Raw genomic sequence first — 15,306 nt, 5'->3', positions numbered from 1 at the left:
TGAAATAATCAATGATTTCTACAGGTATATAATAAAGAATGCCAGATGAAATACCTCAAATCCCCGACGATTCCCCGGAAGAGGATGTAGTATCTCGTCAGCCATGCTACCGAAATAAATATGTCACTGTGGAACCCGCCGTAGTTGGTACGATGTTTGTTATGGCGCTATACAGTATTTTATCGAAGGAGTACATTCGTCAGAGACTTGCGCTCGAACATAATTTGGATCTGAATCGCACCACAAACCAGACATGTTCTGATGTCAAGGGCAATGCCAGCGACCCTTATTACGAGCTAGAAGAAATAGTATCTTCGGAAACGGCGTCGTGGGTGCTATATCTGAATGTAGCAAGTGAGTATCAATACAACATTGAACCCGACATTTTTGGTAATTTAACATGTTTCACGGGCCATTTTCGAACAGAATGTCCAGAACACCGATTAAATTCTTGCTATTGAAATTACCTAGGTTTAGTTAGAGATGCCGTAAATTTGCGTTCAAATATAGGTAAAGATTTTCAATACTGATAACGGGACTATTTCAAGTATATGTAGAACACCAGTGGTTTGAGAAGCACCAAAGGTAATAGCTTGAAAAGGTAAATTTGTACTACAGGTGCTATATACTTTGACTTGACAATTGCCGGTCACGGTCTCTAAAATTGCTAGATGCATTCAGGCGACGTATGCCGAATGGCTGATGGTGCTGCAGATGATTGCTACTAGGCCTATATCTCAAAACAATGCTCTGTGAACGTGATACAGGAATGTGTATTGTTGTAGTTGGATGGACGTATTGAATTCCACATGACCGCTGTCTACGACAAGCTACCCTGACAAATTTCGTCGTCTGTAGTCATATTGCCTTTAAAACCGATACATTTCCAGGCTGCATCCCAGCTTTATTTTCAACTATTCTCCTTGGATCTTGGAGCGATAAAGTGGGACGAAAGATCCCGCTACTGCTTTCGCTTTTCGGAATCATTATTTTTGTTTTGTGCTTCTTGGTTGTGCTTGTGTTTGACCTTTCCTTTTATTACCTATTCATCGGTCACACATTGACCGGGGTGCTGGGACATTATGGTAATGTTATCGGCTGCTCTTTTTCGTATGTGACGGATGTCACAACGCCGGATACTCGTACGCTGAGAATCGCTGTTCTCGAGACTGGTTTGGGTGAGTTGAATTATGGTAATTGTGAAATTTTTCGTTCCATCGTTCATGCATATAATATAAAATTTCATCTTCTCTTAATCTTCCCGATCTGTGACGTTATGTCGTTATTAATTGTTTCGACGAAATATTATATCCGCCACTTCTGATCTGTGCCAGAACTGGACTATTCAGCATTTATATACATATACAACTATACGTCATCGATGTCATTACGACCGATCTGCATTGTCTTTTGATAGCATCCCAATGTCGTGATGCTATATGCTCTGATAAAGATATGAATAAAAAAATAGCAAGATCATGCACCAACTGAGGTGGTGAAAGTATAGCCATCGCTGTTAATCATATAAAACAATAACGACGTAGATTTCTGTCCAATTAAGTAGCGGAGACACGTAAAAACTTATTCAAGTGAAAGTAGAAAATAGAAAGTATGGAAAATACTCAAACTCAAGTATGTAGTTTCGAAAGACAATTCGGGCGAGGGTTCGCATATTCTGCTAGTTTATCAATAGTAGACTAATATCGAAATTGCAGGATGCATTTCCGCGACTAACGCAAAAAAATAATGACGCTATGAATAGGTACAATCTTCGAAAATTCATCATTGACGGCTCTTGTGACGATTTCACACAACAGTGATGTAAGGTTGTCTTAAACGGCTTTATACGTTGCAGAAAGAATACTTGACTACTTCGAAAAAGTAGAAGTACTCAATACTGACCCCCTCATCAGTTTTCTAATTATATTCGTCTGATCTGTATGGATTACATTTAGTTATTTTATGTTTGTTCACCATCATTTCCATGACATATTATTATGGTTCCTTCTAACATATCTCCGTGTACAATCGGCGTTTTATTGCGATGCGATGCAAGATAATTCGAATTTTTCCTCATTCCTGGAGTAAATTCGACGCCTCCTTTAATCGGCAACAATCATTTAGGTGTTGGCGCTCTGTTGGCTTCCGTCACAAGCGGTCTTTGGGATCTCGAGAAAGGATTCCGGAATCCGTTCTGGTGCATGCTTGGCTTGGCCGTCGTTAATTTTCTTTACACAATCATTTTCTTATCCCCGCTTAACGAAAGGGAAGTACCCGGCGTATTCAGGTATGGTAGCGTGTGCGTTCGAGAAGGATCCTTCACGCCTGGATTGAAACGATGCGTGTTTCTGATATGTTTGCATTTTTATGTCAATATTGTTATACAAAGGCCTGAGGATTATGGGATATGGAGTAGGGTGTCAATAGATCGTTTTCAAAACAATAGATCGTGAACATATACTTCATGCTACTACTGTGCGTAAGTTCAATATTCAGATGTAGGGCAATGGTTCGGAGAGTTTATCGACCTTTACCGTAGGCCATAGCTCGAGTATAACGCGCATAGTCCACATATCGCAATGCCCAAATCTGATGAGTAATCTCAACTCAATAGAATTATTGTGCGTTTTATTGGCGGTGTTTGCAACGAAGGCTGCTGCCGCATTGAGCGGCTATAAAACCATCCATGTTCCGTATGGATTTTTACCGTCAATGACAATCGGTTGACATTAAGGCTGCTGTTGCACTGGTCGCTGTGGTCAGTACGCAAGTAGTTTTTTGCCAACTTGCACGGCTTTCTCGGGGGATTTTGATCTTACACTGCTAATTTTTCAAGCAAAACTAGGCCCAAATTACTGACATTTTTATTAACTTGAAAATTGCACGTTCTATACTTGAACTTTAGTAGAAATTTATGACGTTTCTTCTACTTCTGATTCAATACCAACTATGACCACATTGACCAATGACCACCTCAGGTTATAACATCAAGTGCTCGTACAATCGTGCATACATGAACGTGATTTATGTATTACATGACCGACATTTATGAAATGATGCTCATGTCAGCACATTAACAATTCTTGTGAACAGTTGTCCCGCATTTGTGTTCTGGTAGGAATATAGGCTTTGTCCAATCGGAAATCGTTGAATTCGACGGATTTGGGCTTTCACGTCCATAACGTAGCCGGAATTAGCCGGCCGTGTCGCGTGATAGCGACAATGCATTTGTGGCACTTTGAGTTCCGCCATGCAACGCTCATAATCTTAAAACTTAACAAAACGTGGCGTATACTTCGTCGATTGATCAGCATTTGAATGAGAATCATTCTTTTTGCGCAAAACTATAATTGCCTGGGGTAGATCCTAGTATCCTTGTTTCATTTGCAATCGTTGGGATCAACAATTATTCGGTTGACCGACGCCAGGCTATGTCAACAAATGAACTTTCTGCATAACTTACAAATCTCCCACCACTTTGTTTCTTTTTGTGTGTGTCGTCTGTCGCGTTCACCCGCAGCGTTGCTATTATTACTGTTTGCTGTCATTGCAGCACGATTTTGATACAAACGGAAATGAAATAGAATACATCTTTATCATTGATCATCTCAATATTTCTTGTAACAAGTCTTGTATAGTATAACCGCTACAACTGGTCTCACAAATAGTATATATGGCTTTAGAGTTCATCACTGTCGATTAAACTCACAAGAAACCGTATCTAATTCGAAAAACCAAAAATATAATGCGTATAAATTACGTCAACGGGTAGCTTAGATACCAGATATACCTTTAATAAGCTGATAAAACAATGACCAGACCAGTTTCATGAAGACGTCCTTGACTTTTAAATACTTCCAAGATCATATATGATAATATAAAACAGGGGTTCTCAACCTTTCCTTGGCCGTGGCCCATTTTCCGGTTTGAAAATGTTCTGTGACCCAACTCTTATCCTAAAGTCATAGTCCTGTTCAATGCGTGGTAAGGTAATCGCCGGTGCCGATATGTCTATTTATAGAAAACATGCGCATTTGTCTGTTAATATTAATAATATTTAAATCAAGACCACCAGGGCCGTTAAATCGCGCACAGCGCGACGAAAATTTTCGATTGAATAAATCTCCTCATAGAAGCCACCAACGAAATAGTTTTGGGCCCCTTCGAGCCCCCGGGTGCGGAAGTTACGGCCCTGGTAGATCGTGTAACTCTGATGTATACAATATGGCCGTTCGCTGTTACACTCACGTCGCGAAACCCAATGATCTAATCCTCGCATCCGCTGTGTGATTGGTGTTTTAGTGTTCCACTAGATATGGTAAAGAATAGCATACCCATTCTGTGCCAGCTTCAAACAATTCTTTGGTGAATGGGATACTACAGAGAAGTGTAGGAGGATTTGTTAATATGCAAGCTGTACAATATACATAATATGTCTTGTACCTGTACCGAAGTTGCGATGTCAGAACACTCTATTAAATGATACAATCCTTTCATGTGACTCTTACATTATGTACAATGATTTCAAGGCCGACTCCGAAGATTGACGTGCTGCCCTAAATCGTGTATACATTACGATTCGTTGCGGTGGTGCCATATACTTCCACAGGAAGTTGATAATTGATGATAACAAATTGCAATTATGGGTATTTTTATGTTACCATAATAGAACCTGTCGAAGTACCGTGAATCTACATCAAATATACTTCAATCCGAGCTTAATACAGACCCTTTTCAACGGCGTTTCCCCCTCCCATTTCGACTCTATACGTGCCATTACGTCACATCAGACTTGGATGAAAAGCTTAACGTAGCCTTTAAGCCTGCGTATAATTCGATATTATGAATAAATTTTTGAGCGAATAACATCACAAATACATCTAAGCTTTCACTAATTCTACAATTTTCCAAATAGCTCTGTGGCCCACCTCAAAATTCTCCTGTTGCCCACCAGTGGGTCATGGCCCACAGTTTGAGAACACCTGATACAGAAGCAAAGTCAGACTATTCTTGTCTCGAAATTGACTCAATTTGACTTTCATATATACGCTTGCGTTTAAAAGTTGCGCGCACAACCTATTTTCAAAGTTCATTCCGAATAATCCAAGACAGTTTCTTATGAGTACTTTGATTTGAAATTATTTGTTCGATGCGTGGTAGAATGAAGGTGATCAGTTCGCACTGCGCGTCGTGCTTTAAGACTCTCTGACACGCCCCGTTCGACTCCGATAGTCCATGGCTAGGTTCTTCTATTATACATAGTCCATTTCGCTCTGCAGAGGAATTGAGATCGTAAAAATGTAATATTTTTACAGACCACACTACGAAAGTCCTTCATTACATTCGTATTATGTTTCCAGGCATTTATTTTCGAAGAAACCGTTCGTGCACATGTATCGGGTCATGCGGCCTCGTGCCGAGAATAATCGCCACATCACATTGTTACTTTTCTCGCTGTGTTTCTGCATACTGTTATCCACTGCGATAGGAGTCAACGGCCTTCTTGTGATTTACGCGATCGGCGTGCCATTCTGTTTCAATTCTCGACTGGTTGGGTATGTTATGTTTATGTATGAATGTCTGTAATTTCGATTTGCATGGAAAGCCGTCACTCTAGGTCATCAATCGTAGTTTTATGTGGCGTAGTAAATTCTACTGTGCATAGCGAATTTCAGCAACTGTTCAGAAAATGAAGAGGAGGGTAACACGTCTCACCGCTTAGAACTCACAATGAACCAACACACAATCATGCTAAGCATCTTGATGACTAACACATGATGATTTCATTCAGTGTCATTAAGAGTCGCAATGTCGCACGAATTTCATATTGCCATGAACTTGTAACGACATCTGTTTGAACTCGAAAAACATTCACAACACACTGTTGCTATTGACTTGCTAATTCACCGCTTTAAGAACTCGCGGGTAGGCGCACGGTTAAACTCAATTTCGTAAATCAATATTCATTGCTGATCCCGAATTGTAACAATCTTGTTGGTCTGTTTATATCCACTAGTTCATAAGGTTTAGTGATACGGGACTGGTACGTTCCGCGAATGCAATAACAATGGGTTGCGAGTTCTAGTTTTAGCGAGGTCGATTCCAAAATTCCGACCTAAGTGTTGGAGATTTATCAATGAAATATCCTTTTCTAGATCTAGCCTGATTAAAACTAAAAAGTCGGGAATACTCTCTCCAACCGTCTAATTTTTGAACAATTCTGGTTAAGGAATATGTTTTCATATTTTTATGAGTGAAATCGTGACCCATGCAGTAGTATTGTTATTGCATCATTTTCACTTAGACGTCAGACATGCCATTCTTCATTGGTCACGGAGCCCTAATATACAATTGTGAATTGTCCGATGGACTTACGAATATATTACTCAGCAATTCAAACCTATAGGCTCAAGTGCTTACATCAAATAGTTAAGTGAGTACTTACAATCCCCGCTTCTTCGCTTACCGCTCAACCTTGGCAAGTTTGTTACTGTACTTCTATCAATACTCTTGTCATTATGTAGCATTTGCGACATATTTAAAGTAGCCTCTCTGTCCAATGTCCATGGATTATCAAATATTATTGTGTGGGGAATTTGTCAAGGGTACCAATGTATTTCAAATCATATTTTGTTTTCAGATTACTGAGCGGTCTCGGTCAAGGTGGCTCTTTTGTTTCATTGATCTCCTTGAAATTTTTCAACGGTTTTTCGTCGCAGCCTAGATTGGCGACATTGGGTATCACATTTAGCATCGTATCTTCAATTTTGCTGGCAATATCGAAAACGACATGGATGCTATTTGTAGGTCAGTAAACTATAGCCAGCTGCACTTGTAACTGCGGCGATCCTCTGTTATGGAACTGCATGTGTGCCTGTCTTGTGCTATAGTAGCCAATGCCCATCGTCTTGTTACGACTTTGTTAATTGCTCAAATAGCTCATCTTCGAATTTCCGATACAGCAATACAATACAATACGGTAACACAACAGCTATACACAATAGCAATACAGTAGCAGCAGAAACTATACCGTAGGTATTTGGCGCTGCGACTTACAATGAGCAGTCCAAGTACGAAATTTAGACGAGGGAAAAATGCCTTTCGCTCCACGGCCAGCGTTGATAACTGCGTAGTGCGTATCCTAATTTGCCCTTCAAATTTTATGGATAAGCCTACGACTATATCTTACGCACGAAAACATAATTCACTACCAGAAAACTTTATCTTGACGATTATCATATCTTACAGCTCAATTCTTCCAACTATTTTTGAATCTGCCGATACCAATCATGCGAAGTCAAATCTCCCGCATCGTGGCCCACGACGAAGTCGGCTCGATATTTGCCGTCCTTGCGTGCAGCACGGTAATCGGTGATATAATGGGCTCGGTGGTATATCAAGGGATTTACGCCGCTACTGCAGACACGGCGTTTCCCGGGGCTGCCTTTACTGCGTCAGCGGGTTTACTGCTGGTGACGCTACCTCTTTACTGGTGAGTACACTGGATCTGGAAGTGGTCTGTAGCAAAGTGGTTTTACTTTTTTCGAGTGTTCAAGTTCGGTTTGCGCGCTACTTTCCCACGTGTAAAAGTGGTCAGTACAAAAGTACTTCAACTTTTTGGAGTACTCAATTAGATATTGCCTCCACATGCATTATTTACTGAAATGGTTATGCGCTTTTAGACTACTACCACTTCTACTTGACTGTTTTTAGACGGAAATACTCACTTTATAGACTTTGGGTATTGTAAAGTAGAAAGTAGTTTTGCGGATATGTTTTTATCGCGTTCGTGGGTAAAACTGTCATAATCGACTGGGATTGCGCCAGAGTCCCTGTGTGACGGGGTAAATGAATATACTTTTGAAAATTGCACGATTCTGCATAGCGCCATTAGTCATTTTGAGTCACTCGCGAAAATACACCCCGCACTGTGAGTCACCTTACATTGGCTACTAAAAGTATGCGACGACCTCAACAAAATCTATACTTCTTGAAAATCTTTCACGGGTATTTTTCATGTCTTCATTTTCTATTTCTACTTTTACTTGAGTGTGAGTTCAAGACGCTAACTCTGATCCTAATTGAACACCAACCATTACTACTTTGGTCACCTATGCTTATTGCAGTGGTTCTCAACCGGGGGTCCGCGAAGCATTTTCAGGGGGTCCGCGAAGCCTCAAAATAATTGATAACCTAATTTGTATTTTTTATAATAAGGTGAAATCACGTGGCACAGTTTCGCTTCATTACTAGTAAAACACCAGAGCTCACATCAACAGTATGGTCGTCTGAGATGAAATATCCTACTGTGCAGACTCGTTTTAATCCCAAAATTGCCAATAGCCTACTGATACAAACATTTTGCTGTTTAAAGATGTTTTGTAGGGGATTGTGGAAAAATGTGGGATGAGTAAGTTCAATCACGGTGATGTTTACAAAAATATATTTTCTCCAGTGATATGCGTTACCATTTTTCCATGATAACTTGATCGATCAGGGGTGTCAAACTCAGCTTGGACCGCGGGCAGGATTTAAGAGTTTTAGTCGCTCGCAGGCCAGACCAGTCAAATAATTTTAATACGCTACGTCGACATTCATATCTTTGCTTTTCAATGGAATGCCTTATTGATATCACGGAATGTGTGGGCTCAGGACTCTATTCAAGCAACAGCGTTATTCGCAAACCATGAAATTGGCAAAAATACGATAATCGGTCAATTGAATACATTTAATAACTACTCTAAGAGTGGCTGTAACGATTTGAAATATTTCTATGCCGGTTTTAGTGGACAATGTCATTGGACAATGGACATGCGTCGTTGGTCCGACCTATTCGTGGTGAAAAATATGCTGGACTATTTGCGTCGAATTATTTAGTAGTAAAATCTCAACTTCTGTTAAAAATCTGCCGGATAATGAGATTACTATTTATCAATTTACTCAGAATGGCCTCGCGGGCCGGATGAAGTGATCAGACGGGTCGGATGCAGCCCGCGGGCCGTATGTTTGACACCCCTGTGCTAGATAGAAATGACCAGGCTTGACGTTGTATGTTCATTAAAAAAAATTGTTTGTCAATTTTGGTGCCATATTTGTTGCGATCATACCCAAATGTGTTACGCATTATTATTACATTCGCCACAACATCTAATTGTGGGAATGAATTTTCGGCACTCGCTCATATCAAACCGAAGGCGCGTATTTTCAAGACACTACCACGGATTTCAAGATATGCAGTTGCAGAATTTGCTTTGAAATGATAAAAGTCAACCCAATTTTTACATGGTTGAGGTTGAGAACCACTGGCTTATTGCTTATGCTTCCACTTTTCTTCGGCAGTCGTTTAGGTGTAATTTTATACTTTTACGTTTTAGATTTTGTCGAAGATTACTGGGAAGTAATATTTTGGATACTGTGTACATTGCTTTTGTACGTGGAAGTTTCAAAACGACGAAGCGACTAAATCCTAACAGATTAAACAGATTAGGATAACAGGTTACAACTATACTAAAATGTCACCAATTTGTGGCGCCATTCTGCCTTGGTTCCGAAGATGCACTTAAAATTTTGAAAGATGCACTGACGATTGATCGAAAAAAGTCTGCAAAAACCTCGTACCATAATCCACTTCTTTAGACTACTTGCGTCCGTTGGAGACTTTTATTCTAATAACTCAAGTGGTTTTGGCAGTACAGATAAACCGTTTGGTTTTACTGCAACCATTTGACCAAACTCTGCGCTGCATATATGAATCTATAGTCAGTTATTTCCATCGAGTTTTAACCCAACAGGTCGCGAAGCACATTTCTGGGAACGAGTAATTTCAGCACGCTTGATATTTCCAATCACATCTCAAGGGATATGTCGAATTTGTTATTTTTCAGGGTTGGTTATTATCAGTCTGGACTCCGAGGCCTGACTAGCACTGTGCAATACGACGCGTTGGGAAAAAGCGAAAGAGAAATTTAGATTGTTTGGACAACACGCTCAGTCCTGTGTCACATTTGACATGTTATCATGATGATTTTGATTTTACGCCTACATAGACGACATTATCATAGGCCTACTTTTCGAAGGGTTTATCAAACGGTTGAGTCTGCCGATGATGATATCATGTATCGATATACTTCGTAACTGCGCAGTATTTCTTTCTGTTACTCGAATCTATATGAGCATAAGCACTTTTTAGATAACATACATCAGTATTTTCATAGAGTTGCGAGTGCCATCTCGAGTTCTATTCCATTGCATTCGTTGATTTAGTTCAAATGGCTGTAGTGTACATTGTACAAAGATCAGGATGAGATGCAGGCCGCTCACCACTCACGCAATAGTGACTTTCTCGGTGATTATGCTCTGCTATCCGAACAACCTTTAAAATTCAAATCGTTCACCGATATTGGTTTGCACGTGGCAACACAGTTTGGATGGTAAATACATGCTCTGCTCTCGCGGTTTGCCTGTACTTCATGTTGTATTCGTTGATACGGTATCATAATTGAATGTATGCAATGTAGTTAGATGCCAGTTTTTGAAATTCCATATTTGCTGACGTTTGCCCCTGAAGAATGCCACCTCGCAAATCTTCGTATTTTAATATATTGACTTTATTAATATATTATTAAAATGTATGTTAAAGTTCTGTTCCCACAAAAGTTTATTTAAATACATGACCTTGTACATTTCTTGCCGATTTCATATGACTTTGGAACTAGACCATACCAAGTGAGAGGAATCACAGTTGTTCATTGTGCAAGTTCATGCTGACTTTTATGCCATAGCAATTAAACCGGTCAAAAATTACCTTCAAATTGCCTTTAGCCAAATGGAAAGTGTGACGTTTACCAATTTCATTGAGCCGTGAGATTTGCTCGTGTGTGTACCAGTGTTGGGATGACTCGAGTCATGACTTGACTCGAGTCAGACTCGAGTCAACTTTTTCGTATGACTTGACTTGACTCGAGTCACTTTGCAAAAATGACTTGACTTGACTTGACTCGACGCTTCAGAAAGGTGGATTGACTCGTGACTCATAGCAAAATTTACGAGTCAATTTCAAGTCATCAATAAGCAAACTGTGTCGACTAAATCGTTGTATCATGTGTATACGTTCGGATTATTCGCGATACGGCGCTGACACAGGTGAGAGCAACCAGTCATCCTTTTATTGTACATTTCACTGGCCCTCCATTGTTACATCACAAATAAATTGGCCGCAAACGAAATCATCACGGCTTACGTTGTCGTAGTAGTAGTAGATTAATAGAAACGTATCTCTGTTTCTCAGTCGACTCAGCGCTTACATTGAGCAGTGCTCACCTTTACCAACCCTCTCTAGGATTTAAATCGAAGGAATATAGTTTATGCGTTTATATTCTCACGGATATGTGTAGATGGGTAGTGTATTGTACCATATCAATTTGTTTAAACTTCTCGTTTAAACTTCTCTTCGTATTCGATCCTCTATTTTGGCTGATAATTACAGACTGCAGCATGTAACTAGTTAATCACGTATTTTATTAGCAGTTCTACGTGTGCGCGTGCGATACATCACCTTTTTGCTTGTATATTTAACTTTATATTCGTTATTTGATTCAAGCTAAATGGCCAATTAATCTTTTTCACGCAGTTGGCAAAATGTTATGAATTTGAATCATCACCCATACGTCGATGATTCAATTTGACTTGAATTGTGACTTGACTCGTGACTTGACTTGACTTGACTCGACTTGACTCGAGTCACCTCCGAAAATCGAGTGACTTGACTTGACTCGAGTCACCTTCGAAAATTGATTGACTTGACTTGACTCGAGTCAAAATGTGCAATGACTCGAGATGACTCGTGACTCGAAGGTAGTGACTTGATCCCAACACTGGTGTGTACACACCATGTAGGACACTATGGTGACACGCTTGCACTTGATTTCCACGCATTTTGAATAACGCTGTCATTGTTAACAGTACTTATCGCCTAATTAGCACTTGCTGTGATCGATGCTACCTTGGTTTGGTTTCCTAATTTGCATTCAGGCATTCTGGTTGCGGACGTTGGATTAACAACTGAGCTCAGTATGAGCTGTTGGGGACATGCAACAGCAGCACCTTAAAAACAGCGATAGAATTAGATGGGTTAAAGATTATGTAGCAGTTGGCTTTGAGTAGGATTTTCCGGTGATATCTCACAGAAAAAAAATAGAATTTGAGTACGATATTGACGTAGGCGGTATAGAGAGGGGCAAACACCTATACCATAAGCACGAAATGCCATCACCATCACCAAACTAGTCGAAACGAATTGATTTTCGGAATTCGCGCGCGAGATATCGTTGCCACTCAGTGACGTGCGGTGAGGTTCATGGTTGGTGAGGCACGGACCCCCCCCCCATACACACACACAAACACGCACGCACGTAAAGTACCTGATAAAGAGACCCAAAATGCGAATAACAACAGCACCGGGTATAGAGAGCATTTTCTTTGCACACTGATAGCCGTTGCAATTCCACATTCTACAATACATGTATGTCGGACTGGTCGCTATTGTGCTAAATGGGCAAGATTAGACGGATAATAATTACTATCTCTTCAAGTACCGCTATAAATTATTCGAAGCACATGAAACTAGCATCCTCATTTACAAATATTTTTTCAGTAAAAAAAACAACACCAGGTTTGCCGAATTTCGAACGAAAATACACTAGGACACTAGGTCAAGTCAAAATACACTAGATCTAGTGTAAAAACACTAGGATTGACAGCACAGACCACAAACAACGACAATGCAGCCTATGCAAGTATAGCTATCACATACCACAATTTAACGTATCTATGGATGGAAAATACATAACAGCTACATAAGTAAGGGAATGTCTTTGTTCCGCATTACGTATTGGCCGTCGCTACTTTATAATTCCTACAAGACTGTTGTATTCTGAAATCGGTAGCGTGTTTCACTGTGCTGCGATTGTCCGATTGTTAGCGAATAGTGCATGAGGCAGATTCGTTTGTGCCTCACCTGGGTATTGTTTCTCTTCGATGGCATTGTCTGTAATAAAGCCGCGTGTCACCTTCCTTGACGATTTTGGGAGGGTTCTGGTGCTCTGAAACTGTTATTATTTGGATTTTCGGAATCAGTGTGACGATAGCATTTGATTGATACCAGTTATTATCAGTGTTGGGATGACTCGAGTCATGACTTTTTCGTATGACTTGACTTGACTCGAGTCACTTTGGAAAAATGACTTGACTTGACTTGACTCGGAGCTTCAAAAATGTGCATTGACTCGTGACTCGGAGTAAAATTTACGAGTCAATTTCAAGTCATCAAGTAAACGCTCTCGAATAAATCACTGTATCTTGTGTATGTTCGGATTGTTCGAGATACGCCGGGGTCACTTGTGAGAGCAACCACTCATTCACTGATTCTCGTTACACTGATTCTCCATTGTTACGTCACAAATAAATTGACTGCAAACTAAACGATCACAGCTTACGTTGTCGAAGTAGTATAGTAGAAGATTAATCTAAATAGCTATGTGTCTCTGTTTCTTAGACGGCTCAATGCTTACGTTGCGCAGTTCTCACATTTACCAACCCTCTTGTATGATTCAAATCGAACAAATATAGTTTGTGCGTTTATATATTCTCAGGGATGTGTAGACGGGTAGTGTAGGCTATTGTATCATATCAATTTGTTTCAACTTCTCGAAGCTTCGCATAAGGTCCTATATTTTGGCTGGTGATAACTGACTGTATCATGTATCTGTACAGTTACTCCCATATTTTATTAGCAGTTCTTCGTGTGCGTGAGGGATACAACGTCATTTCGCATATATATTTAACTAGATATTCATTATTTCATTCAAGTTAAATGATCAAGTAATCAGTCTTTCACACAGCTAGCAAAATGTAATGACTTTGAATCATCACTCGTACTTCAAAAATTCAATTTGACTTGAATTGTGACTTGACTCGTGACTTGACTTGACTCGACTTGACTCGAGTCACCTCCGAAAAACGAGTGACTTGACTTGACTCGAGTCACCTTTGAAAATCGATTGACTTGACTTGACTCGAGTCAAAATCTGCAATGACTCGAGATGACTCGTCACTCGAAGGTAGTGACTTGGTCCCAACACTGGTTATTATGAATTCCGAGCTATTTATGATGAATTGCATTATCGCAGGTGAGGCACGACCCGCCCGTGCCTCACCTGTGTATCACCTCTCCTTTCGCGCTGTATTTTTGAATAAAAATTATGCAAATCGATGATGTTGGGCGAAAAAAATGTTCAAATTTAGTTATTTATGAGCATCGATGTAAAATATCAATAATCATCGACTCATGGAGGGTTTTCATGTTTGATTTATACTCACCCTGACGACAGGTGAGGCAGTGCCTCACCTGCCTCATTGGACCGCACGTCACTGTTGCCACTCTACCACGATTATCTGGAAAGTCCAAGTATCAATTATCATATGTAAAATTATCATTCATCTATGTCCATCAATTTGAGGTTTTGCTACATGGGTGGGGCAAAACGCCCCCTTTGGCTTTTTACACCATTATATCCTACGAAATACTGTTGCCACTCAGTATCCGATAAATCTTTAATCTCCATACAATATAGGCCTACACTATACATACCCGCAGTCATAATTAACTATATTGTCTCACTCTCAAAACTCCCGATACCGGATTAAACCAACTTCAGTTACTCCTCTCAATTCGCAAACTTTAGTTCCGCTCACTCTTGATCGGAGGATTAGCTTCAGTACGAATCAAGCGGAAAATCACTTATTCGTTTCTTTCATGGTCATGGGTAAAGGCAAACAAAGCATCACGAATACTGCACTAAGAATGCTGTTTATTGTATCACAATCTAACTATAGGAATTGCGAATTTTTGTCCGAAGTAAACGGATAATTGTCTGAATTCACGCGATTTTTTACGAGCAAATTTAATGTTGGCCGAATATGTCAGGACGAAAATAGATCACCTGCTTAAATGTCGCATGCGGAAGTGTCGTGATGATCAATTGTCGCATGCTAAAGTGTCTAACGCTCAAGGTGTCGCATGCAAAAATGTTTCAACGTAAGTCTTTTTCCTACGTGATCTGTACTTCAAATCCAAATTTCAAATCCAACTTTTTTCGATTTCTTAAGGTAAACTTAAATCAAATTTCCATTTTTCATGTCAACATTGAAATTCCTTATTTTTCGATTCTAAATCTGAAGATGTTTCAATATACGAGCATGTCCAATTGTCCATTGCCCACATTCAAGTCGAAATACAAACAATTTCTA

General features: G+C 39.9%; 1 protein-coding gene across 1 annotated transcript; it reads left to right on the top strand.

Moving 5' to 3' along the window:
* On the top strand, nucleotides 1-10,685 carry LOC145437201 (proton-coupled folate transporter-like). The gene is made up of 7 exons (XM_080314388.1): nucleotides 1-354; nucleotides 891-1,178; nucleotides 2,125-2,287; nucleotides 5,361-5,555; nucleotides 6,641-6,807; nucleotides 7,249-7,492; nucleotides 9,885-10,685. Exons 1-7 carry the CDS (start codon nucleotides 39-41, stop codon nucleotides 9,967-9,969), a joined length of 1,458 nt encoding a protein of 485 aa, XP_080170514.1. The 5' UTR covers nucleotides 1-38; the 3' UTR covers nucleotides 9,970-10,685.
* The last annotated feature ends 4,621 nt before the right edge of the window (nucleotides 10,686-15,306 follow it).

This window comes from Botryllus schlosseri, chromosome 4 (assembly GCF_051294905.1).
Source record: "Botryllus schlosseri isolate E-star chromosome 4, Bs_hap1, whole genome shotgun sequence".
In the NCBI taxonomy this organism is placed as follows: domain Eukaryota; kingdom Metazoa; phylum Chordata; class Ascidiacea; order Stolidobranchia; family Styelidae; genus Botryllus; species Botryllus schlosseri.
This window is presented reverse-complemented; position numbering and strand designations above follow the sequence as displayed.

Coding starts and splice junctions, on each gene's coding strand:
- LOC145437201 (XM_080314388.1), top strand. CDS start 39: ATGCCAGATGAAATACCTCAAATCCCCGACGATTCCCCGGAAGAGGAT. Junction 355..890: donor GCTATATCTGAATGTAGCAA/GTGAGTATCAAT, acceptor ATACATTTCCAG/GCTGCATCCCAGCTTTATTT. Junction 6,808..7,248: donor GACATGGATGCTATTTGTAG/GTCAGTAAACTA, acceptor CATATCTTACAG/CTCAATTCTTCCAACTATTT.